Below are 24,715 nucleotides of genomic sequence, written 5' to 3'. Positions count from 1 at the left end.
GCAGCTCAATTCAAATGTGTATACGAAATTCTATGCCTTCTATGCCAAAAATGATCTCCTATGGTGCTCTGGCAGTCAACACTCTTCACCCTCGGGCTCTATTAGCTCCACCTTTGAGAACCTTGACCTACCTACATGTAATGTGGAGGCCATGGGAGAGCTGAGTCTAGGTGGGGTCAGAGGGGAAACATTCCCCTCCAGCTTCACCCTCCTGGATGGCTTAGCCGCTTTCAAATCCTCCTGCTTATAATTATTTTCTCCGGGGGGAAGACTACATACGTATAAAGCTACTGGTTGTAGTAAACTGGCTTTGCTAAATAAACGTAGCACACAACATTAAACAACGTGCAGGTAGACAGCGTACACACCTCAATGTCCCTGTCGAGGTTCTTAAACTGTTCCAAGTTTGACAGAGCCTTGATTCCTCCCCAGCAGAAGTTAGAGAGAAAGTCGACGGGGCTGGTCACATTGGGGACTGCAGGAAATCGCAGGAGGAAGTCCAGCTCTAAAGGATCAATCTGATTGTTCATCAATAGCACCTGCATACAGTACGGTATTATTTTACGCTATAATAATTATGCACAAGATTGTATATGTAGGTACATCAGGAAACTTTACAAGGAATACTTATACTACAATATCATAATTATAGGATATTAAGCCTAGCCTTGAAACCTGCACACAATCTAATACATGAACATCTTTGCACCTGGAATGTGACTTGAGAGGTAAAGGTGAGCTTGTCCCTCTCAAAAAGGCCTCTGGTGGTGTACACAAACACAGAGTACGTAATACTGTCAATGAGGTTCAGTATTCTCTGCTTAACATCATCAGATTCCTCAGCTCTCTCAATAGCTTTATGAAATACCACACTGAATGTCTGTAATGGAAGTAGAGAAAGGCGTAAAAAGAACAGGACTTCACAAAGCTTGCAAGCAGCAAGCGCAAAGTATTGAACTAGGCTATGCATAGCACGTACAATGTGTCATACTGTATATACAACTGCTTAGAAAGACCAGTGTGCAAGTACTTTGAGTGAGAACTGGTAGAGAGGGTTGATTTTATTTAGATCATTAAGTATGAAGTAAAGAAGTGAGGCTCTGGCTGCAGCTGGTCGGTAGTTCTCTCTCGCCTCGTTGATCTTCTTCTCTGTCACCTTAGCTTCAGCAACCTACACACGCACAAGAAGACGTTTGCTACAATCCCATGTTTAAAAACAATAGAAGAAGGTTAGTTTATAGAGTCAATACACCACAGCCTTTTATATGTTGTAATGCACATGGTAGACTACGCTTTTGACAGTACGTATGAGAATGTAGCACTATACCTTTTGCTCTATTTCAGCAGCAGTCCTCTTAGTGGTCTCCAGGTTCTCCACAAGTGCCGTATCACCAAGGAAGTTACCTCCAGCAGAAGATAGACGAGAAAGCAGAGAGTCCTCTAACTCTTTGAGCTTGATCTTAAAGTCGTTCTGCTGCTTTGTCAACTCCGCCTGAGTATATATACAAAACAGCATAACACAGTAATAATAGGCACAAAAGAGAAATACCGTACCCTCGCGAAAATAAGCCCACCCTTTTCTGCAAGAAGTCTAGGCTTATTAGGGGACTGGGCGTTTAATCGCGAACGGCGAGTTTTCATTCGAACATACGCCCACCCGCGGCCTCAAATCGAGGTTTACACTTTGCTCTATGCCAATTCTTATTGTATTTTCATTTTAATACATAGTATGAACATTTTATTGACAACAACAATGTTATAAACTAATGCTGATTAAAGCATGACAAGAGAATGAACATGAAGAAGTGGACTCTGACTCTATTCGTTGATGTTAGATGTATATGTAGCAGAAACTTCCCAAAGGATGGTAGGTCATACTCCTACAGAGCAGCTATCAGGTACTTTGTTTCAGAAAACCAAGGCAAGGTAACCTGCAAAATTAGCCTGTGTGATAACTTTCTTGGACTTGTGTTTTCCTTTCTCAGCATATAGGACTACTTGTTCCCTGCATATAACATCTTAATTCAGGGGGCAAATAGATCCATACAGAGAAAGTTATAATGTCTGATCTTAGTCCAGCAAGGAGTATAGTCTTATACTAGCTACTACCTAAAACTTCCTTTCTTCACTAAAATTAAGAGTGAACATGTGGCATTCAGCTACTGCGCATGCTCAACTTCTTATTCTGGGTGGGCTTATAATCGAGTGAAAATACCCTTGTGCAAGAACTTCAAAGCAAAAGAGGGGATGGGCGTTTATTCAAGATGGGCTTATTTTCGCGAGGGTACGGTAGTAAATAATAAGTTAGGGCTTTTAAATAAACAACGGATGTGTGAATTAAATGCTGTCCAAACCACTAAACGCAAGAGTGCCATTCACGATTAAAAGGGCATACAGTGCTGTTGATCGATCTATACGCAATTTGAGTGTAGCTGTACATCTTGGCTTCATACAAAACGACCCCATCATCGTTGCATAATAATATGTCATGACGTAGTTCGAATTATTACGTGCTAAAAACTATTTTACATACAACATGTTAACGTGTCACACCTTAGTTCTCTCGAGATCAGGTCTCTCAGTGGCAACCACCTCAGCCAGTAACTGCTCCTCCAGTCCGTCCTTGGTCACAGTGAAATTGATGAGTGTGGCCTGGGCCTGCATCTCAGGCTTGTAGTGAGGATTGGCCAATTTGGTCTTGGGTGTGGAGAAACAAATAAAAAGTTCATGTTTTGACAGTATATCTTAATCTCACAATCTTATATTAGCGAAACCATTAGAGTAAAACCTCGATTATCCACAGACAGGCCTAGCTGGTTATTTTCGAGGTACGATATTTTCGAGTTTTCGAGGATTGACCCAGAAAAACAAAAAGTTAGTGCCTCGAAAATTGGTTTACATCTGATATTGAAACCTCTCTACAGTAGGGGTGCGTCATTTGAACCACTATCCTCGAAAATAAAATCCTCGAAATGTTGTCGTTTGGGTAAATTAATCCGTAGAAAATTTAGTGCCTCTAAAATAATCTGCTCTACAGTATGTGCATCAAGGGACGTGTGTCCTCTAATGCGCATACTGTATAGCAGATTTTCAGAAAAATTGCCAAGCCGATAATTGAGGTTCCGGATAATGGGGGGGCCGATAATCTACTGTACCACTCGCAAAGTTCACATAATGTTTGATGCTCTCAAAATAATTATTCTAGTAATAAAAGCACCACCGGTGCTGATGCCTCCACCTGAACATTTGCCTGCAACATTTACACTGCAATGGGAAATGATCGACATGATAGTTGCTAAAAAGGAGTTCAAAATCCACTGGCTGCTGCAGGTGCAGCTTTTTTCAGCTCTTTCCCACTTTTGCAGCTACAAACAGATTTTACTACACACCGAGTCTGAAGAGACTGCAAATGGCTCCAAATTAGCCATAACCCGAAAAGGAAGCTATATTTCGAAAATCCAAATTGATATAAGAAAACGTTACTAGATGCCTATATAGAACTTCTCTTAATTGTACCAAGGGCCCTGACCCTTCTCTTCATAAACCCTTGCTTGCACTTCATTGGTAAGTGAGCAGCCAGCCAGACAGACACACACATACACTATACCTCGCTTGCGCATGCGCACAATGACGCCAAGGCATTAATTCTCAGCATCCTCACATTTACTCTCAATCTCACACACACTAGAAACTAGAAGCGTAAATATACAAAACCTAGCATTGAATCTCTTAAGAAAAATTCGAAAAAACGGGTGCACGTACTTATTAACTTGAAAGTGAAATTATAACATGTTTTGTTACGGTAACTAGTTTACACTGTTAAGTGATCTTGTGCTCTCACCTGTAGAATGAGCCTAAAGTTAGGATGATATTCAATCTCCTTGTCACCTATCTTGATATACTTGCCCTTCTTGATTGTGAGTCGTCCCAGTAGAGGGTCCAATACTGGGTCCACTGACTCACCAATATTCTCTAGTAGGAGACAGTCACCATTGCTCACAGCTCGCTCAATGGTATCCAGGTAGCTGGTTAGGAATACACATGAAGTATGTATAAGAAAGCTCAACTCATTGGGTCATCACACTAGTTGTAGTGGGATTTCGAAAACAAGACAAAGTCAGTTAATTTATTGGATGCCTCTTTGTATGGTACGTACTTACGTACCCCTTCTGTCCAAGTCGAACAATCTGCAATTGATCCCCCTCTCGTGTCTTAATCCATTTGATGCCTTGTAGCTGGGGATCAATCATGAGTGGCCAGCGCTCTGCATTTGTGAGGATAGTGGCATTCTCGACAGACATTCGATCACTGGGAAGCTTTTCATTGTTCCAACGGGCGATTGTGGCACCATCAGTGAGCAGGAAGAGGACATCCAGATCCTCAGTCATAGGGATGGCAGGCTATCCAATCCAATGTGAACATACTTGACCATACTGACACTCACACAACACACGTACCTGTATAGTCTTGAGGCACTCCATCCATTTTGTCTCCAGTAGATCAGTACGATAGTTGCGTCCAAAGCAGCCTACATACGACAGATAGGATGACGTTAGGAGCACATCGCCAGCCAATGTCGTTGCTTCTTGTTTAAACTTCTCAATAGACTCCGCCCATCGCACTTTCTCTGAGGCAAGACCACCGACCAGTCTGTAGAGAGGGAGGGAACAATAATCTTTAGGCCCACACTATAAAACGATGTAAAACAGATACAGCAACAAAGAAAACGAATTTAATACTAGGGAAAGCTGAGCAGCAAACAATTTTACATCGCTTTTCAGTGGAATTTAGAGCTTTGACACATCTACCGAGGCATCAGCATCCGCAGTGCTTTCAAAATGTACGCACCTGTTAGCTAGTGAGATAGTGCTGGCAGTGGCTTCGGCCTGTTGCTGACATCTCAGCTTCGCAGAAGTTGCCTCTTCAAACTCTTTCGTCAGCTCAGCCAGGTTGTCATCTAAATCCTACAGTGAGGATAAACTTAACACATTCACATTCATTCTAGTGGCTATAATATAATTACGTATTATACATACGTACATGCATTGTAAGTAAGACACACTAAAGTAGTTGTCAATGAACAATTTGTCTACCTTTATTTTCCCCTTTATCTTGGAGAGTTTCTCTTGTGCTGCTGCCAGCTCAGCATTAGCTGCAGCCAGTGCCTTCCTCTTGGGCTCCACATCACAGAACACCTCAAAAAACCCAACAATGTTGATAACCCACGAACACAACCCTGAGAAATATATACATTCAATTTGTGAATTCAAAATCAACATCATTTCAGATTTACTTGATTTGTTAACAAGCTACATAATTATGAATGCTGAAAAAATGAAGGTGCTGATGCGTCGGTGGAGGTATTAACATAAAGCTACTATTATAGCAATATATAGCTTTTATACACTGTCACATTATCATATAAATTTTGCTGCCTGCAGAACAGAGCAACTCAACGAGTAGGTAATGATCGACCATGATTGTTGTCGATAATAAATTATAAAAACCAAAAGTCCAAGTCTAAAATGAATCTCGAGAATGAAACATTTTTACAAATCCATGAACTAAAATCCATGACTTAGAAACACTTCTTTGCACTTGATTGATCCTTGAGCAGCTGTAGCAATCCACACAGACATGCAGACACACTATACCGTATACCTCGCTTGCGCATGCGCACCGAGACATTAATACAAAAAAAAAACAGATTTAAATTATATCCTACTTTCATACAGTTGCTATAATTACGCTCATGGTAAAACTGTGAAATTCCTCTTGTAGATAGTTTGTCTGGCTTGATAAAAAGAAAGTGAGTTACCATTATGGGGAGTAGATGTGAGGCGCGTCCTATAATACGCATGAGCCCGCCTCTGGAACCAAGAACATGTCCGGATAATCGGTGTTCTAGACTACTGTAATGAGAAAATTTCTATCTGTATATACTGCATGTACACACACATACACTCGCTGTACATTGTAATACCTGCAGCAGCTGTGGACTTGTTGCGTATGAAGTCTGGATCAAAATCAGAATTGTCGAGATAAGGTCTGATGGCCTTGCGGTTTGGGTCGGCTATGTTCTCCTTGTCAAACTTTATTAAGTTATCCAAAAACTGGTCGACCTGAGAAAGTGAAACAACCGTTGTGTGAAATATGAAAATCATCCTCAGAACTAAATAACTTAGCTTGCCTTGCCCAGCTTAAACATTGAAATTAATGTACAGAGGAGATATGTCTTCACTACCCCAAAACATGTTTATGTACCTTAGACATGACGACTTTAGCAGCGTTCCAGGACCTGTCCTTTGGTATTTTGTTGGGTGGGGCCAGCAAGACCATCACAGCTGCTGTCACATTTATCACTGCTGCTGGGGGCTTGCCAAACGACTTCAACTCAGTCAGGTTAGCCTAGGAACACATAATGTGTACAACAACCACATAATTGCATTGGAAATCATCATGGTACCTGTCTGTACTAGTAATATAAAAAATATGCACAGTCATGTAAATCGAGACATAAAAAATGCGCAGAAAATTGGTTAAGCTACAAAGCCATGAGACCACTCAGGAGCAAATGAGGGGATGGAGCATTTTACTCGTGTATTCTGTATCGTCTAGCTATAGTGGCGTAGAGCCCCCCCTTTTGTGCTCCATCAACTCCAACTCAGCTTGAATCACTGTGATCTGTCAATCTATTCTGCACTGTACTGCATGCATAGTTACTAGAATGACGTCATTCAATGGAAATGTGGGCAGGGCCATCTAATGCGCACGCTGACTGCTGAGGAAAAGTAATGACACTTTTTTTATTCATGTTATTCAGCACCTGCTCTGGCTCTGCTCAACCGATTTGAGCCCTGCCCTTCCCAAAATCCTGGCTACGCCACTGAGCTATGTACAAATCATGCCATACTTTATATGTAAAACCGCTAATAAGTACTGCCTCTACTATTGGTACTGCTAACATTATTCATATTCACTTTCACTATTATTAGATCAAAAGCGTTTCCAGCCGCACATGTACAAAGGCACTTAGACATTACAAGAGTGGTTAGGACGATAGTGAATCCGCAATACTATATGCATAACACGACACTCCACCCCCTGGACCACTTGATCAACATGTCGGTAATAAAACGTTACATTCATTATTATTTTATTTCCTCAATCAAATGCCATGATTTCAATGGGAATAAGCACCAACTAATCGTGCGATATGATAGCCGTTTGATAAATAGCACTAGTCTTAATTTAGCAGGATGATAAATACTAAGCCAACAAAGACAGTGGAGCAGAGGCTCTCATACACAAAGGGCGCCGCTATAGGAGCAGGCCGTCGGGCTAGAGCACAAAGCAATAACAGAGACCTATACAAAATAAGTGTTAACAAGTAAACAGTAAACCTTAAAACATAGGAAATAATTATTATCAGAAAATAAACATTTTTTATATACACTTGCCCGGGACCACTGCTCAATCAATACGAAACCAAATCACCAATCCATCTTTCCAAATATATGTACGTACATGGTACCCCACCTTGTTGAGTGTGTTAAGTGCGGCAGCTGCTGCCTTTAGTGCGGGCTCTGCTTTGACGAGGTCCCTCTCACAGTCCTGTTGCTTCTTGCTCACCTCCTCTGTGATCTTTCCCACTTTCGTTTCCTCTCCATCCGCTATCTCCTTCTCTTTGCTCACCTAAACAAGACGTGGGAGGGGGAAGCTTGAAAAACAATATGCTATACCTGTTATCGTTTAATAATACGTATAATTATGTAGCTATACCAAAATCACATTACCAATGTGAGGTTCCCATCAAACGATAAAATTCGAACACATTTCTAAACACATACGTACATATGTGTATAGTATACCCTCTATGCACATAGATACAACACTGCAGCAGGTTAAAGGACCAACGTAAGTACTTTCCTCAGCTACTGCTAGCACAGTATCTACTTACTTACACAAAACGTACCTTCTCCTGTTCTATACCAACCCTCTTAATGAGAGCATCAGCATCGTCGTTCTTCTGCTTGAGCTCCACTTCCTGAGCAGCTAACTTCTCCTTGAGATCGTCTACCTGGGATGCAGTGCTTTTGAGTTTCTCCAGACCTCCCTCTAGTCTCTCCATGTTGCCTAGTAGTTCACCATGCTTTTTACGAAGGAGGTTCTGATACAAGTTAATCTGGAGTGCATGAATTTAGTAAAGGAGTGATGAGTGACATTAAATACAGCATACTAAATTAAGGTATGCCTCTGAGGCACTTACATACAGTGCTCAATAGTGACAATATTGTATAGCGAGTCAACTAAGTTACGAGGATTTTTTGCGGGAAAAATATACTATATTCACCAAATCTACCTGCTTTACACCTGCCAATTTCACAACTCAATTCAATACTGGAACATACAGTCAGAGATGTACATGTACATTGTGTCATACAGTGTGGATTATAACGGTCGGCATTCGGCTATTTACCGACCCAAAAACCTGAATAACCGGTCAGTTTAGCTCTGGGCTGCCACAATGACCTGCCAGTACTCGAGATCTAGTTGCGCATGCGCCCTATGCATGCTGATTCAGCAAGCTAATTAGTTGCTATTGGATGCTGATTCAGCAAGCTAAATAGCCACGTGCAAAATTAATTGATTGCAAAGTAGCTAGCTATGCCCAACCGTCACTCTTCTCAGCATTTAGCTGTCAAACAGCCTAAGAAACAAGTTTATATAGGAAGAGGCAAGTCCATTGAACTGGAGAAGGATCACCAAACACTACCAATGACTGTGTTGTGAATCTGAGCAAAAGAAGCACATCTACAACCAGTCCTGATGAAGATGAGTCAACCATTTCACTGGCTGAATACTTATAGGATGGTTCAATGACTAAGCTTTCACTTGTGCATATTAATAATTAGACTGTCATATATCATAATATTATTTTATTAGAATGAACGTCAATGAGCTTATGCATGGTAGATCATGTCTCAGGGCATCAGACCCTAGAATCTCCTCATTAGTCAGGCCTTGCGACAGTCATGGCAGAACAAGAAACTACAATGACAGAGCATTTTGGTTATGGTCTGACATAAGTCAGTTCCTGTCAGATTTCTTATAATCCACACTGTCATATAGTATTTCTGACTCATACAGGTGTCATAGGTACTGTATGGTAGCCTAGAGTAAAAGAATACAGGCAAGTGCATTGTTAACACAAAATAAGTAATTTATTGCCTCAACCCAGAAGAGGTGGTTCGACAACCGTGCGCCTAACATTGTGATGTTTGCTGAATCAGGTGTTGTTGAGAGAGTTAGAGCTCCTAATACTAAAACTAGACCTAACAATACAAGACAGAGGACTAAGTCTAAGAGGAGTGCAAATCAAAAATGCTGGTTCAGCAAACATTAATGTTAGGCGCACGGTTGTCGGACCCTCCTCTGGCCTCAACCACACAACTCACAAGTTCCAGGAAGCTCTTGGGTGTGGTATAGTTGTATCTCCTTTCATTGGCCAGATACTGCTTGCTCATTTCATTCACACTGGTGTGCACAAAGGCCATGAAACGGCTGATGGATGGGCAAAGGTCAGACTGAGGATAGGGGAAACCATAATGAAATGCAGTGCATACTGGAAAATACATACCTATACTGGTTCAAACTGTCCTATACCAACTCGACTAATACTAGGGTTACAGTTATACCGTATAGTGCAATATTATCGCTGTTTTCGTTAGCTAACGGAAGACATAACATCATTTGACCAAATACGAAATGCGTTTCAGAGGCCATTCCACGAAATTTAAGTGCCTTGAAAATTCGTGCTGTACAGTAGTTACTTTACTGGCATGGTGTAAGTGTGTGCTGTTTACCAGGTGGTAAGTATAAAATAAACTTACTGGAATGAGCTCAACCTCTGAGAGGAATCTGGTGCTGACAGACATAAGGGCCTCATCGGGCCAGGCATGGAACCAGTCAATACTAGTACAGTTCACAATAGCTGGGAACTTTCGACTGCGTACACGCAGTGTAGCTCCAACAGGCGAAAAACATAGCACAACTTTGAGTTGCTTCCTCACACGATCGATAAAAAAGGACCAGCAGTTTTCTCTAGTGTCTTGTAAGCCTGACATCTTCACTTCATTTCGCACACCAGCTATGATACTTTCATATTCATCACCAGCAAATAGATCAGGGATCTCCCCTGAGGCTAGGAGATCGTTGATTAAGACTAGAAATGTTTCGTCAGGGATTTGGGCATCTGTGAGAAGGAAGACGGTGCCAACGCTCTTGAGGCCAGCCTTGATGTACATCTGGGCCAGATCAGCCTGAATGAAAAGTACAGAATACATAAATTATGTATAGAGCACCAAATGCAACTATAACAGCACTGACTGCAACAACTTATTACAATGCCAACACATCAAACATAATATTATTATGATTCAGGTGATTGTTTTGCGAAACAAAAGCAATGTCACAAACTGATTACGGGTACATGTCTGTACCTTGAGATCTCCAACTCCATAGCCTTGCTTTAGTTGTATCTGGAATACCTCTAATCCACTGACCGAGGCTGCTAGTCTAGTGAGACTCTGTTTGCCACTGCCCCCCACTCCAACTAGCAGGGCATTACCTCGAGGAGACTCAAGAATACGGTTGATTCGACACCTACGTATAGAAGCATACATGTTATTGTATGTATAATAATCATACGAATGCAAATAAGAGGTATTCTTGCACATTAATTTTTACAGTTGCATTCAGCTAGAACCTGGCATTAAAGTACCAAAACATTTAAACCTGTGAAGAAACAGCAACACGACCTCACAACCTACACTCTGCAGGCACTCACACAAGCACGTAGCTCAGTTTTGTCAGGGGGTATTACATATTACACTGTAGCACGAAGACAGACATTATCCTCACTTACACATGCTGCATGGCGTCCTCAAACAGTACCAGATTCATGACAGCATTTATCTCATTGTAAGACTCTAAAGCGTACTTCAGGGTTTTGCTGAGACTGGCCCAGCTCGGCACTGGCAGATACCTGGGCTCTCCTATACCATTGGCAAAGTGGCAGAATATCAGAGGATCAGCTTTGAGGGCTTCGTCATCAAGGTCCTGAATGAACATGCATGTATACGAGTGTGTACACAATTAAAAGAAGTGTACACAATTAAAAGAAGTGCAATACAAATTCTATAATAGCATCGGATTCCTATAGAGCTGGAATCGTGGTTCATACTACAGATTTCACTTCACTGATAGCAAAGCAAAATAAGATTGTGCTGGGTAAACACTAATAATTTGACTGATACAGTAAATAGTTTCACTTTGTGCATGTAACCTACATCAAAGTTGTCTTTAGCAATGGAAAACTTTAGTTTGTTGAACTGCTGCATGTCCTTCTCATCCAGAAGTTTGTCAGCATACACTCTGCTAGCTTCGTGCAGCCACAGTCTCACAAAGTCGAGCGGAGTGTTGAGACACTCCAAAGTGGAGAACAGAATGCCCTACAGGTCAGGTATATATTATATAAAGAGGGGAAAGGGTTATTACTTAGTGTAAATGCATGTACAGCACCGTATAGAGGGGTAATTTTCGGGGGACAAAATACTCGTGGTTCAGCAATATTGAGACATTTTGTGAGTAATATTTTCGTGGTTGGAGCTTGCACTGCAGGTAAAGGTAGGCAAGGTCGCTTCATTCGTGGTCATACCTCTAACCACGAAAATGTTGCCCCCACGAAATTACCTTCTACACGGTATAAGGTGGGTGACACTAAGCTTAAGGGAATGAACAGGCTAGCATCATGTAATTTTAGCACACAGTATAGACCTTTCTCAAATTAAGGCCGAATTTGCCAATCGGTGGAAGAAGGGAATCTAGACTGTTTGGGGGGGGGACTGAAGTGTTTAGAGGGGAGAAGCTCCCCTCCCACTAGATAGAACTCTGATGATAGTCAGCTGGCGCCCAGTCTATAATTGCAATATAATTTGTATAACAAGCACTTACTTGAAAGATATTTGACAGGTCTCTGAGGTTGAATATGTAGTGAAACTTAATGGCAGTGGGCAGGAAGGTTATGGAGACCATAGAGTGTAGTTTAATGGCCCCAACAACAATCTTGTCAACACACTTATTGATTTGTCCAGAGAAGCTACTATGGGCTATGTGCTGCGAGAGGATTGAATGGTAGATGGTCTTCAAGGCATCGCTACCTGTGGGGGTAAAGGGCAAGGAGATAAATCAGTTACTGTTTTGGAAGGCATGCTTATGCTCACTAGCTGTGAATTCATGAATAACGTGATTCAAGAGATAATAATTATTTGAGATGTATTCGATTATAGAACTACAAATCTACAGAAGCATATCACTGAGAACGTAATATGCACACACCTGGGAAACTGACTGCAAAGACACTAAAGTGTCTCTGCAGTCGTGGGTTGATGGTGAAGCTACCAGCAGTGGGGTTCATGCAGGCCACATACTGCACATTGTGGATCTCTTTCAGAGTCAGCTTATTGCGGTCATACCTGCATTCAGGGGGGAATAGTAACAGGAATTAAATAGTATACGTACGTATATACGTAATAACGGATTAAAAAAATTCTAAGTAAACTTTTCCTCAAATGCAGGGAAAACTGGCCATTTCTTCAATCACTTAGGCCGAATGACCACTCATGTTTTGACAATAATGACCAACTTAGCTTGGGTACTTCATTTAGACAAAATAATGACAAATCAAAATAATTATAGTTACATGTAGTCACAATAGTAATTTATCACTGAATAGCACACACAGTACTACAATACTACCCCCCTGGCCACCTTACCAGTGCTGGTAATCCAAATGCTGTCGAATGAGTGTGTGTGGTTGTACAGTCCCGTATGTGTCCACCTCAGGCATGTTCATGTCATCAATAAAGTAGATCAATCGCTTTGTACCAGGGGGACCATAGTTACGTCCTGAAAGGCATTCGAAAAGTGATATCACAATACTGACCAATTACACGAGATTAGTTGATTACTATAGATTGTTTTGTTTGCAAGTATAGTAGAACCTCGATTAATGCGGCCCTCGATTATCTAGCTTGGCAATTTCCTCTGAAAATGGGCCTGTCCTCAATGTACATGCGCAATTAACAGCTGTTACCATGGACACATGAATGTTGATCAATTAAGTGGCATGGTTTATCCATTTAATTATCTGGCCTGCCTCTGTATCTAAGACGTCCGGATAATCGAGGTTCTACTGTATTCAATATTCATTAAGAGGACACAAAAATTCAAATTAACAGCACAAACGCAAATTATTAATAAGCATAACACAACCAAATTAAGCTAGCTGTACACTCATAATCTCGAAAGTTATTGAGTCATTCAGCAGATATAAAGCGAGTCTTTTCTCCTCAGAGAAAGTAATGACAAATCCCCAACCTTCCCGTGCCATTTCTCCTCTGGTCACTCGACTGTTACACAGCACAGACATGTACTGATGAAACACAACGTCTCGTCTCACCGGCTCCACTCTAGGGCTGTGACTCAATAGCTGCACAGTTACTGTACCTACTAGCGGAAAATTAAGGCTTTCATCAAACTCCCCTCGCATTAAGAATAGGTAGACAGACATACTGAAGCCTGGCTTGCCTGGATCGTTTGGGCGAACATGAATCTGCAAGCACACTTTGTATCCACGCGGGTGGGTGTAGAAAGGTTGAGACAGCCATACACCATTCTCTGTTCGCAGCTTGGAGAAATTGTTGACAGATACCCTGATAGGTAATGTGCCAGCAAGATTTCTGAGCTGAGTCAGCGATCGTTTCAAAGTGTTCTGCATTGATTTAAGAGAACTTATCTCCACAGTTTGAGCTGAAACTGTTTCTCTAAGCTCTTGAATGAGTAAATTTCGGTGCTCTAATTCTTCTTTCAACTCCCTGTGACTGTTGGCTACTAGTACTAAATGTTCTGATGTGCTCATTACAAGGTGTTCTTGCAAATACTTTCGTGTGACTTTCAGATTGCACCCAAATTCTTCGAAATCACAGTCAACTTCAGTTTTACCGCACGATCTAGCATGTAAATCTACATCTCTTCTGGCTATGAGTACTCCACAGTCGTATGGGCAAAAAACAGCAATATTCGGACAAACAGTGATGTGATTTTCTGTTACATCTTCAAAAGTTGAGGAATACTTGCTACAATGAGTACACGTGAAGGGACGTTTGTTACAAAGCTTTTGCTTGTGCTCTTTCAAATGAATACGCTTCAAAATACGTGTACAAAATTGGCACTGAACATCTGCGTACTCACAACCATTGACCAATTCGTTATCGAAATAGTCGCCTCGTAAATGATTCAAAAGTTGTCTCAACTCTCCAGTCCAAGTGCAACCCTCTTTAGCATTTGAGCAGGAAACTGTAAGATCATATAAAACTCTCTGAAGTCCTTTGTTGGGGTACACTGAAAAATTGTTGTGGTTGCACATAGGACAAGCTTTTTTCGAGACTTTTACACGATAAATGCATGTCTTGCAGAAGCTGTAGCCACAGCAATCGACTTGATGCGGTTCTCGGATAATTTGCAAGCAAATTGGACACATTCGCTCAATTCCGTTAGGAGGCTCTTCAACAAATTCGCACTCAAAACCACCAACTTGCTGGACTCTTTCTTTGCCCTTTGGTGGGAGAGTAGGGTAATTGATGTATACTGATCGAGAACCAGTGGGTTTGACCTGCTTTAAGTTAGATTCAGAATTCGAATGACCAGTTAGAACACTTCTTGATCGGCTCTTACTAGAAAGAATTGGTGACAGTTTTGGAGGTCCTGCTGGCTTGGGGGGCAGTGCAGGTACACTAGCACCGATAACAAAGCTGCTACTAACCTGAGATGGTTTGGGAGGTACTTTTGGGCCACGTTCAAGAGAGGATGAGGAAGAAAGACTAGTCAATTCACACAGTTCTTGGCTGCTTTTAGAGCGGCGTCTTTGACGGCTGCGTCCAGAGCTGAAATCAGACATTGATCTCCTTTGACATAACTCAGGGATTAGATCTGGAGTCGGTATTTGTTGAGAGACATCGTTCTTCTCTCCTGGAAGGTTCTGATAGAATCGAATGGACTTCGTGGAACTCATAATGGAGTCTTGGGCCTGGCTGCTAGTGTTCGTGAAAATACACTATTTACAAGCTACAGTAGTTGCTGAACAGGTATCATTTGTGTACGTACGTTTAGTCTATTGCCAATACACTTGAGAAAACAAACAAATACTGCAATATTAACAAGGGTAAACAAGTGCGTGTCCACGTTCTTAGATGTTTATGATTCGTCACGGCATTAGATACTCAACATAGCATGTTACATAAACGATATTCATGGTGCATCAAACGATAATTAATGATATTCATCAGGGTCAGCCATACTTATGAGCACATGTATACACAACAAATAATATTATCGTTAACAAAGACATAACTAATACGAGAGTTTTCCCTCAGGGTGCAAAACTGGTACATTTAGTATAATTATGTGACAGTAACACACACTCAATGGCATGCATGCATGCGGATATCGTGTTGTGTAAAATCAGGTTGTTAAGATAATAAGCTAGCGTGTAATAAAAGCAGAGAGTTGTACTGTAAGATCTCGACTTAGGCGACACTTACCACATAACAATAATTATTATTATAAATTCATCTGTTTTGTGTACATAGTCTTGCAGACAGAACGTAATTATTTTAAGTGTTACTTTAAATCGACATATTACGGTATCTCTAATTGAGCTGCACTAGGTATAATAAGCATTTTAGAGGCTATTGGGATCAGTTGGCAAGTTTTTACATAGAGTTGAATGTGAAATTGTCGACTAAATACTCGTTACTAGTTATTCAGATAAGTATGAAACTAGGAGTGTAGCTTCCCAGAGGCGGTAAGACACTCATCACGTGTGCCTCAGTAATTAACAATCCACGTTTAACCACAAATTTACAAGGATTTAATGTGCATGAAAAGTGCGGATCTTCAAGCAGCCAAAACAGAAGCGATCTCATGGTCATTTTCTAAGTTATCATCTAGTGAAAGGATGGTACTAATTTATGGATCAGCAATCCCAGTGGGATCCCGCTTGAAATTCACCATCAAACCTAGTGGAGAGCAGTCTAGGGGGGTTAACTCAGGTTGGTTGCCGTCTTCCATAACAGTTTACAATATTCGAGATTACTAGAAAATGATGTGAACTTGCTAGAGAGCACAACAGTAGGCACCAAAGCTACACTGACATGTAAAGAAAGGTTAAAGGTCAAGATCCTAACATACACATTGTATGTGCCATGTGACTGATGACGTACATCCCACTTCCTTTGGTATCTTCCCACTATCATATGGAGTAGCTTGCCCTACCCTACCCGCTTGTTTTGTGATGCTGTAAACTGATGACAGTAGAACCCCTCTTAGCTCCAGAAATGCAGTCAGTCTGACTAATAGTAGCTCACAAACTTATTGGAACTGCTTACAATCTCAAGGATAGCTTCAGCTGTGGTGCAAAAGGCTTGCAAAGCCCCCAATCTAGACCGATTTCCCCCATTTTTAACGCAAATCTAATTTATTGGAGAAAATTGGTTTGGAATATCACACAATAGTATGAAAATCTTCGTGTTTTGCATGCAATATAGAAATCCTAGCCCTATAAGTTGAGGATCAGAGACGGATTGCATACCTGCTTTCTTCTCAAGAGGTTTCTCCATGACCCCTTGCAGCATGAGAGAGGTCGTGTAGTGATTGAAAGGAATGGTAGTGATGAATGTTTCTTCTCGCATGCTATTCAGTTTGTCGTTCACTAGAACAGTCTTGCCACAGCCTGCCCCGCCTACTAGCATGACCGGTCGGTGATTGCCCATCAGTAGGTCTAAGAAGTAGCGGATCCTCACTGTCTCTGCTGTGTGCACTAGAACAGACTGGAGAATGTATAAGAACAAAACCAAAAGTTAATACAGCCAAAAAATACAATGCACACATGATTGAGCAAATAAAACGTATAGGCCCAAATACCGTTATTTGTGGGTTGTAGAAACTACAGTGATGACTGTTGGGTAGATGTATTAGGGGGGGGGGTCCTTCTCTTGACCTAACACATGGTAATTCCCTTACCTCACAAGCACACAACATTTTACTATTATTACAGACAGTGTATAAACTGTATAATTTGGAGAACAATTTTGTGTACAACGTACATGTATACACGTATTTATCTAGACAAGCTAGCTCTCACACAAATCCTAAAATATTGGGAGTACCTGTAATGGTATCTCTGGATCTAACTCAAAAATTGGCAGCTTCTCGGTCCATGGGTTCCATTTGTTAGTGCTACCACATAGGTAGTAGTCAAACACAGTTCCCTATGGAAGAAATGAAAAATGACAAAAGGAATTGTTGGACAAGCTAGAAACAGTCGTAGATTCTCTCTTGTACATGTATACATGTAGGTGTGATAGATTGAAATACAAGGGAGGAAACACATCCTCCCCGCAACTATTAAAAAAAAATTTTGCAGTACTAACAACAGGTAAAATATTGAAAGAAGATATCACATCTCAATGATGATGAATGAATCACCTGATGTGGGAATTTGACCGCCTTGAACTCTGATACCCACCACTTTGAGAACTCCACTCTATAATCAGCCAATTGGTCTTGGAACATTGACCCACCAAATGCCCAAACTGCTGCAAACACAAAGTAATGTTCGTAGATCTCCTTGGTCGTATCAGGTGGTGTGTTTACAGGAGTAAGCATTGCTTCTAAGAGGTAGCACAGAGTCTGAATCATGCTGATTTCTGTCACAGGCGTGATCTTCTTAAAGCGATAGCGTAGTGTTTCGAGACAGGTGGGTACGTAGCGGTCAAAGAGGATTGTGAGATTAGCCTTCTCTGACTGAACCACACGAGTGTCTATCCAACTCTGAACATAGCTGTAAAGGACAAAAAATACTATTGAGTTTTGGGTGTAATTATAAAATGATATAATGATATAATTATACATACGTACACTGTTTTTTATAAGGCCCTACTGTAATTGTAGTTGGAATTCGAATTTAGCCTACACCTAAATATACTTTTAGGAGATAATTAGCTATGTACATTCGTATGTAGAGTATGAGTGCTGCCAGTGTGAAACAGTACATAAAAAGCGTACTGTTACTATGATACATACGAATGCAAAACAATCTTACGGGTTCCATCCCAGATCAGAGGGGTTCGCAAAGAGGATGCCTGCTCTAGAGACTGTTGCAGGAGTGGCTGCTTTGAGATGACTGATTTCAAACATGAGTCTCATTGAGGGGTTTAAGGGAACACGCTCGTTGCTGGCCAGAGTCAAAACCTTCGTGCAAATAGGGAGGTGTACAGATCAAGATGGGCATTACAAAACTTATACTAGTGCAAATTTGAACCTGACACATAGAATATTGATATGTAGCTGCAATTCGGGATAGAATACAGTTTCTTTTGTCAAAGTGTCAAAGTAGTGTCTCTTAACAACTGGTATACAAAGCCCAATCAGAGAATTTCCCCCGTGGTATCATACAGACCAAGCTATTATTATCTCACCTTGTTGTCGTCCATGACAGTATTGAGAGACTCTATCCACATAGGGTCAATGTCTCCATCCAGCACGATCCACTTAGGGCTATCAGTGGGGATGTTGGCTAGGTCTCGCATGATGCTAGAGAACAACCCTGCAGCAATGATACCATGCTAACTTTATTACATACATTGAACCAAAAAGTAATCGCCACTGGCGATACTGCTTAGAACAAAATAATTAGGTGGAAGAGAGGGAACACAAGGTCTTAATGATCATTAACCATCTTTCCACTCTCTGGTGGTAGAGTTGATATAGCCAAACAGCTCATCGTTGGTGACGGCCTTGGGGTTAAGGTCCTGCCACAGCGGTTTCCTCTTCATGTTGGAATATGTCTTGTTGAGAGACCGAAGAATCTTGGTTTTACCTGAAATTTAATATTAGATATAATTATTCGTAACTGCTAACAATGTGCACTGTGAAACTTAAAAAAGGTTACCCTCTATAATACAGCCAGGTAATAGGCTTCTATAGCATGCATGTGTGCAACCTGCGCTTAGCAGGCCACTTTTGTGTTTAGGTGTGTCTAAGCTACTTGCAAACACTTTTATACCATGACGTGCATTTGCTTACCAGTGCCAGCATTTCCAATGACAAACACGGAGTGCCTAACATGGATGAGCTCTTCAAGCTGTACTACCTTCAGAACAAAGTTGTCCTCCGGCTGTAGGCCAAGGTCCTGTATATAGGAGAAACGTGTGTAATATCCTACGTATGAATATGCCATGCCAAATACAGTTGTTATACTGTAGTTAACCGTCAAACCGCCCACCTGTATTGATACATGTAGCTTGATTTAGGCTAAACAAGTGGGTAGGCGGATATTTGATTATGTGGTTACTGAACCGTGCAAACGCCCATCCAAGAAAGTTATGTTGGTACTTTCTGTGGTAACGACACAGCTCTATCTTCAGTACAGTTACAGATCACAGAAGACAACACTTTGCCACAAGAGAGAAAGGGGCCTGAGCTGGAAGTAGATCATGTGTTCTGGTGTTCAGAAGAAACATACGGTTTTACCAGCAATTAATGTAAGCCTCGAGTATACGGTGAAATTAGACGCTTTGACGCTCTTTCCTTTATGGGCTCCTGGTTTTATATTTTTGTTGTGTCCCTTACATGCCTGATAGTGCACTACATGTAAAGCTGTATCTCTGCTTCTAGTGAACTTGGCAAAAAAAGTTTGATCCAGCCTGAAAAACACGTTCTGAGTCCACAGACACAAACAACTACGCCAGTAGTCAAGATAAGTTCAATTAGCTAAGTGCCAGCCTCCTCTGCATTTCCGGTGTGTGCTAAACTTCATGTGATTGAGCAGAATTAGAATGGAAGAGCATTCCGGAGTGGAAGCTTAGAATGAAAGTGGTTTTCAGAGTGGAATATTGATGGCGAAAACTGATGGGCATCTGTACAAAGCAAACTTACAATGACCGATTTTTTGACTGTTTCCTCAAAGTCCATATCTCTCTTCCTAGGTACGTTGAGGGCTGGGAACAGGTCGCCAATGAGCCCCATAAAGATAGTCACATCATCAGTCACTATCTTAGGAGTGTTGAAATCACGAAGAGCCCTCATCAATACCTGGGTGGGGGGAAACAAGCTCACTACTGTATCTAAGAAAGCGATTAAACAAAAATTACAAATACAAACGCCCTCCAAACGATAGGTAACGTTGAACAGCAGTACTTGCAATAATTATACATGTACTGGAAAGGATACGTACATATCGTTAGCCTAGTTTATGCAGCTAATAGAATGTGTATATACACAATTAAATGTCCAGTAACAACTGCATGGTATGTATAGTGAACACAACAAACCAATACCTGATCTTCTGGTCGTCCTTTATCACCTCTCTTGAGAGTTCCTGCCACGACCAGCACAGACTTGATGGCCCGGAGACCCCAATCATAGTGGTCTTGCTTAGAGAGCAGTTCCTTACAAAGAGTGTACAGGGTGAGGAATTTTCGGGCTAAAATTCTAGCCTCAATGAAACCTTCAGCTACCAGCATGATCTCAGCAATCAGCTCAAAGTCAGGCACTACCATAGCACACGGCCTGTGGAAGCGGAGAAGTGAAGCAGTAATTATTCACTGTATTTTATTCTATGAATAACTGCTAAATACTGTACTAAACGAAGGTACAGAGTGTTTGGGGACCACCCACCACTGCACATAATGGACTTATTCCCGAAACTTTGTTACATGTAAGTTACAGATGTTCAAACATAATTATGTTGGTCCTTGCCCAACTGAAACTAAAACTGTTTATGAGAATCAAGCAACACTATAGTATTCCAAGCCATGTCACACCTGAACAAGGCCTTGAGGTTTTCTGGCAACTCAGTTCGTCCAGCATAGCCTGGGTTCATGGTGATGAACAGGCCCACAGAGGGCGTGAGGCGAATCTCGAAACCTTCAAAAATAAATCGTTTCTTCTTGTCATGAATTGCATCTTGAATACTCTTGACCTGCAATATACATACAGTAGGGGAATGTGAAGCCATTTTTATGCATACATCATGTACTTCGTAACTATGCTACGTGTACTATACATAAAGTAAGTTGAGATAGGTCCAACGAACAAAAGGTACGATTGCCGACAATCCAGGATATAACATAATTATAGCTACTCATTACAATTGACCCACCTGCACAGCCACTACTGACAGTACTTCCACTGATATTCTGTTGAACTCATCAAAGCAGCCCCATGCCCCAGTCTGAGCTAGACCCTTGTAGATGTTGCCACAAGACTGAGAGGGATGAAAAATAGCACTTAGATAACTTGAAAGAAAAAAAACGTACTGAGTTTTGATAATTATGAGCACACATAATTAGCCTTTTGTTTGTAGCTTGTAGCTGCACCAGTTGTACATCACTAACAATGTGCAATAATCAATCTAATCATCATGACGTCGCAAATTACAAAAATACTGGTAATAGGCAGGCACCTTGTAGTCCATTTGCTCAGAGCAGTTGAACACATAGACCATGATACCGAGAGCTCTGCCCAGATCCTTGGTGGTCTCGGTCTTGCCAGTACCGGCTGGTCCAGCAGGTGCTCCACTCATGGTCAAATGGAGGGACTGGGTGAGAGTGATGTAGCACCTGTGTGTGTGGGAGGTAGTGATGGTGTGTCTATCTACGTAGCAATTTCTAAAAAAAGCCGAGTGTGCAAGTGCGCATGTGTTATACAGGCTATAGACAGTCATAACATCACTTGTTCCAGTAACTACGTACTTGCATTTGCCTTGAAGTAGAGTAGTGTACCTACGTATCTCCAAATTCCACAATAATTAATATTATTGTTACTCACGCTTTCTAAGCCTTGGTAATACTGTACAATGTACACACACAAATATAATTCAAATTTCAAGAAACAACAATACACATGTAATGTTGTGCCTACCTGTCCGTAAGCGGTGTGATGACAAGTCTAGGAGTGTTACCCAGGTACTCATAGGAGTAAAGGAACTCAGCATCACAGATGTTGCCAAAGCAATGTCTCTTCTCCTCATCCCATCTACGTGTACGTGCAAAGCAGTAACAGTTCAACTAAGCAAATCTTTTTCTACATGCAAAATACACCAAATATTTTCTTGGAACCTGTTGTTCCATTGACACCACCCCCTTTCACCAGAAGGCACATTGCACATGTACCATCTTAACTACAACTCTTAGTCAAGGATCAATTTTGGCTTTCATGCCAAACAGATTCCACTGTAAATAATACATTTATATACATTTGTTACTTGACACTTCAAACTCAAACACAACAGAACAATTCATGTTTTTAAAGTAGACAATGTACTGTGGTATTGCTTTGAGCTATGTTCGGCCGTGAGCATAATGAAAATGTGCCTTTTTAGCAATACATTAGGTAGGGACCGACCATTCAGAGCACAAAAGGGGAAGTTTAACATGTTACCACACACAGATATGCATTTTGTTAGCACAAATCCTACAGTACATGCATACACACACACAGATATGTACCTATGTCTGAGTTGAGATAACCAGATGAAGGCCTGGGAATTGTCAATCTTCTGAGAGATGAGCTTGGCCACTACATCTCGTGCATGCACATCAATAGTACAGATGGTCATGATCTTTTGTCTGTCCCCCTTAGTGAGCTCTCCCAGGAGATGGCCAATCAGAGTATTCAGTTGGGACACCTGGAAATATAATAATTATACAGAACGCAGTAATCCATCGAATCGACACTGGCATGCTTCCCTCAAAACAATACGGTTCTTCAACTATAGAGATGGAAAAGTCTTAAGTACAAAACTTCAGGTGTATAGTACCTGTTTTCTGTAGTAGTCTTTGAGTGCGTTCTCATAGCCCTCCTCTAGTCTGGTAAAGGAGAGGTTGACCTCAGTTGTCCACCAGATCTGGGTGCCAGTCAGGGCAACCTGTTCAAGAATAGGATTATAAATATATGAAAGTACATATAAGATCCAAACTTGAATGATAAGCTAGGCCAGAATAACAGTATAACAGTAGAACTTTATAGCATACTGAACAAGTAGCATTTGAAAGTAGTATGAGTGAGAAATTTTTATGGAACACATTTCTAATTGATGTGTACAGTATATAAAATTCTTACATCTATATGAGCCAATGGTTTAACATCACTTAGAGGATATCATATACAAGGAGGATATATCTGACTTATACCACGTGACCGCAGCACAGAAAATGACTTCCCCCTATGATGCATAATGCAAAAAGAGCAAGACTATGCTGGATTTTGCAGCCGTCAAGGAGCTAGTTGAGCAACACGTCGGCTCCTACAGATGCTCAGAAGCTCCTTGGTCTAAGCTGTGTACAATCGACGTCCCTTGCTGCAGTTGAAAGCTTTTCTTGGCAAAAATGAATATGACCATGACCATTGACCTATCAAAGCTAAGCCACTTGTTAGAGAGCAGCTTCTGTGATTCTGCCGTCACTTTAGAGTCTTAGTACCATCAAGCATAGCTCCTTTAACTGTTTGTTGCTTTCTTGGATAAATGAACAAGCTTGAAAAACATCTAGAAAACTGTGCATGCCTGGGGGGTCTGTATGTTATTCTTTTATATAATATTCAGCTGTTGACCAATGAGATCAATTAGCGGTGACGTAAGTGTGGCATAATAATTAGCATAACGTTGAAGGGTAACAGTTGAATGCACGTATATACATGTACCTGTGCTGGTGGGTCAAAGAGCCACTGGTCTCGCGGCTTCTCCTCATAGCTGACTACAGCCTCTGTCATCTCATGACGTATGGTTGACATCATTGTGTCCAGTAGAGAGTTCAGCCACACTTCAACCTAATTGAGGGAGAAAGGTGAGGATCTAAGATAGAAAGAAAGCAACCCATTGACACATAATGTACAACATACACAAGTACCAATGTAACAACACTTAAATAATGCACGTATGTACGTACAGCAGTGAGTGTGCAATGCTTTCAATTGAGCCACGTAGTACCGTATAGCGGGTAATAATTCGTGGGGTAAAAATTTCGTTAGTGTCGTGGGCAAGCTGACCTACACAAAAAATTTCCCCCATGAAAACGTAGCCGTAGCTTACCATAACGCATGCAATGCAGTGTAAGCAATGAAGTCAAATTATACACACGAAAATCACCGCGTTCCAGTTGAATGATTTTTTTACCCCACGAAAATTACCCGCTATATACGGTATACTGCAAGTATACCATAGAATTAACTCTGGTAACTTAAGGTTACGGTATAGTGTTTCCCACGCATCAAATGCTCTATGAATACCATTAATTTTTTGCATTTTGTAGAGTGGAGAATCACAAAGCTAGAAATGTTCTCAGTCGGCAAATTTTAGCCTCGGTAGGCCAAGAAATATTGAACTAAAGCTTCTATATGAATGATGGGCAGGGTGACATGAAGAGAAATGTTGAATACAGTCAAGTGAGTTGCAGCTAGCCGACAGTTTGTAGAGAGATCGAGAGAGTTTGTAGGTACTTACCGTTTAGTTTTAGCTTTATTGCTATTCCATATGAGTTTTACAAGCTATACATGTATCTCTTCGTGTCACCCTCTGGAAGGTATTTATTTGCAT

At 41.1% G+C, this 24,715-nt stretch overlaps 2 protein-coding genes across 6 annotated transcripts in view; both read right to left on the bottom strand.

The window, feature by feature from the left end:
* Positions 1-24,715, bottom strand: part of LOC135344344 (dynein beta chain, ciliary-like) — a 159,880-nt gene that overhangs the window by 110,246 nt on the left and 24,919 nt on the right. For 3 of the 5 annotated variants that reach the window (XM_064541521.1, XM_064541519.1, XM_064541520.1), the window contains exons 38-75: positions 23,824-23,949; positions 22,943-23,050; positions 22,632-22,810; positions 22,045-22,158; positions 21,587-21,743; positions 21,284-21,388; positions 20,946-21,103; positions 20,460-20,691; positions 20,059-20,214; positions 19,207-19,312; positions 18,857-19,000; positions 18,600-18,727; positions 18,224-18,372; positions 17,608-17,962; positions 17,289-17,390; positions 16,712-16,949; positions 12,837-12,969; positions 12,400-12,536; positions 12,016-12,221; positions 11,352-11,513; positions 10,928-11,121; positions 10,503-10,665; positions 9,894-10,322; positions 9,459-9,587; positions 7,976-8,185; positions 7,540-7,695; positions 6,265-6,408; positions 5,984-6,122; positions 5,094-5,236; positions 4,849-4,964; positions 4,458-4,650; positions 4,165-4,400; positions 3,842-4,025; positions 2,554-2,697; positions 1,328-1,492; positions 1,031-1,171; positions 710-880; positions 369-539 (exon numbers count right to left, since the gene is read on the bottom strand). In XM_064541521.1, the coding sequence (XP_064397591.1) occupies positions 369-539; positions 710-880; positions 1,031-1,171; positions 1,328-1,492; positions 2,554-2,697; positions 3,842-4,025; positions 4,165-4,400; positions 4,458-4,650; positions 4,849-4,964; positions 5,094-5,236; positions 5,984-6,122; positions 6,265-6,408; positions 7,540-7,695; positions 7,976-8,185; positions 9,459-9,587; positions 9,894-10,322; positions 10,503-10,665; positions 10,928-11,121; positions 11,352-11,513; positions 12,016-12,221; positions 12,400-12,536; positions 12,837-12,969; positions 16,712-16,949; positions 17,289-17,390; positions 17,608-17,962; positions 18,224-18,372; positions 18,600-18,727; positions 18,857-19,000; positions 19,207-19,312; positions 20,059-20,214; positions 20,460-20,691; positions 20,946-21,103; positions 21,284-21,388; positions 21,587-21,743; positions 22,045-22,158; positions 22,632-22,810; positions 22,943-23,050; positions 23,824-23,949 (6,423 nt within the window). The remainder of the gene's footprint in view (positions 1-368; positions 540-709; positions 881-1,030; positions 1,172-1,327; positions 1,493-2,553; positions 2,698-3,841; positions 4,026-4,164; positions 4,401-4,457; positions 4,651-4,848; positions 4,965-5,093; positions 5,237-5,983; positions 6,123-6,264; positions 6,409-7,539; positions 7,696-7,975; positions 8,186-9,458; positions 9,588-9,893; positions 10,323-10,502; positions 10,666-10,927; positions 11,122-11,351; positions 11,514-12,015; positions 12,222-12,399; positions 12,537-12,836; positions 12,970-16,711; positions 16,950-17,288; positions 17,391-17,607; positions 17,963-18,223; positions 18,373-18,599; positions 18,728-18,856; positions 19,001-19,206; positions 19,313-20,058; positions 20,215-20,459; positions 20,692-20,945; positions 21,104-21,283; positions 21,389-21,586; positions 21,744-22,044; positions 22,159-22,631; positions 22,811-22,942; positions 23,051-23,823; positions 23,950-24,715) is intronic. The other 2 variants (XR_010397420.1, XM_064541522.1) reach the window with 1 other exon arrangement.
* On the bottom strand, positions 13,211-15,240 carry LOC135343649 (TNF receptor-associated factor 6-like). Its single transcript, XM_064540619.1, has one exon. It carries the CDS (start codon positions 15,131-15,133, stop codon positions 13,340-13,342), a length of 1,794 nt encoding a protein of 597 aa, XP_064396689.1. The 5' UTR covers positions 15,134-15,240; the 3' UTR covers positions 13,211-13,339.

Source organism: Halichondria panicea, chromosome 11 (assembly GCF_963675165.1).
Source record: "Halichondria panicea chromosome 11, odHalPani1.1, whole genome shotgun sequence".
Lineage (NCBI taxonomy): Eukaryota > Metazoa > Porifera > Demospongiae > Suberitida > Halichondriidae > Halichondria > Halichondria panicea.
This window is presented reverse-complemented; position numbering and strand designations above follow the sequence as displayed.

What these genes read in the sequence shown, in the direction of transcription:
- LOC135343649 (XM_064540619.1), bottom strand. Translation starts at nt 15,133, where the DNA reads ATGAGTTCCACGAAGTCCATTCGATTCTATCAGAACCTTCCAGGAGAG.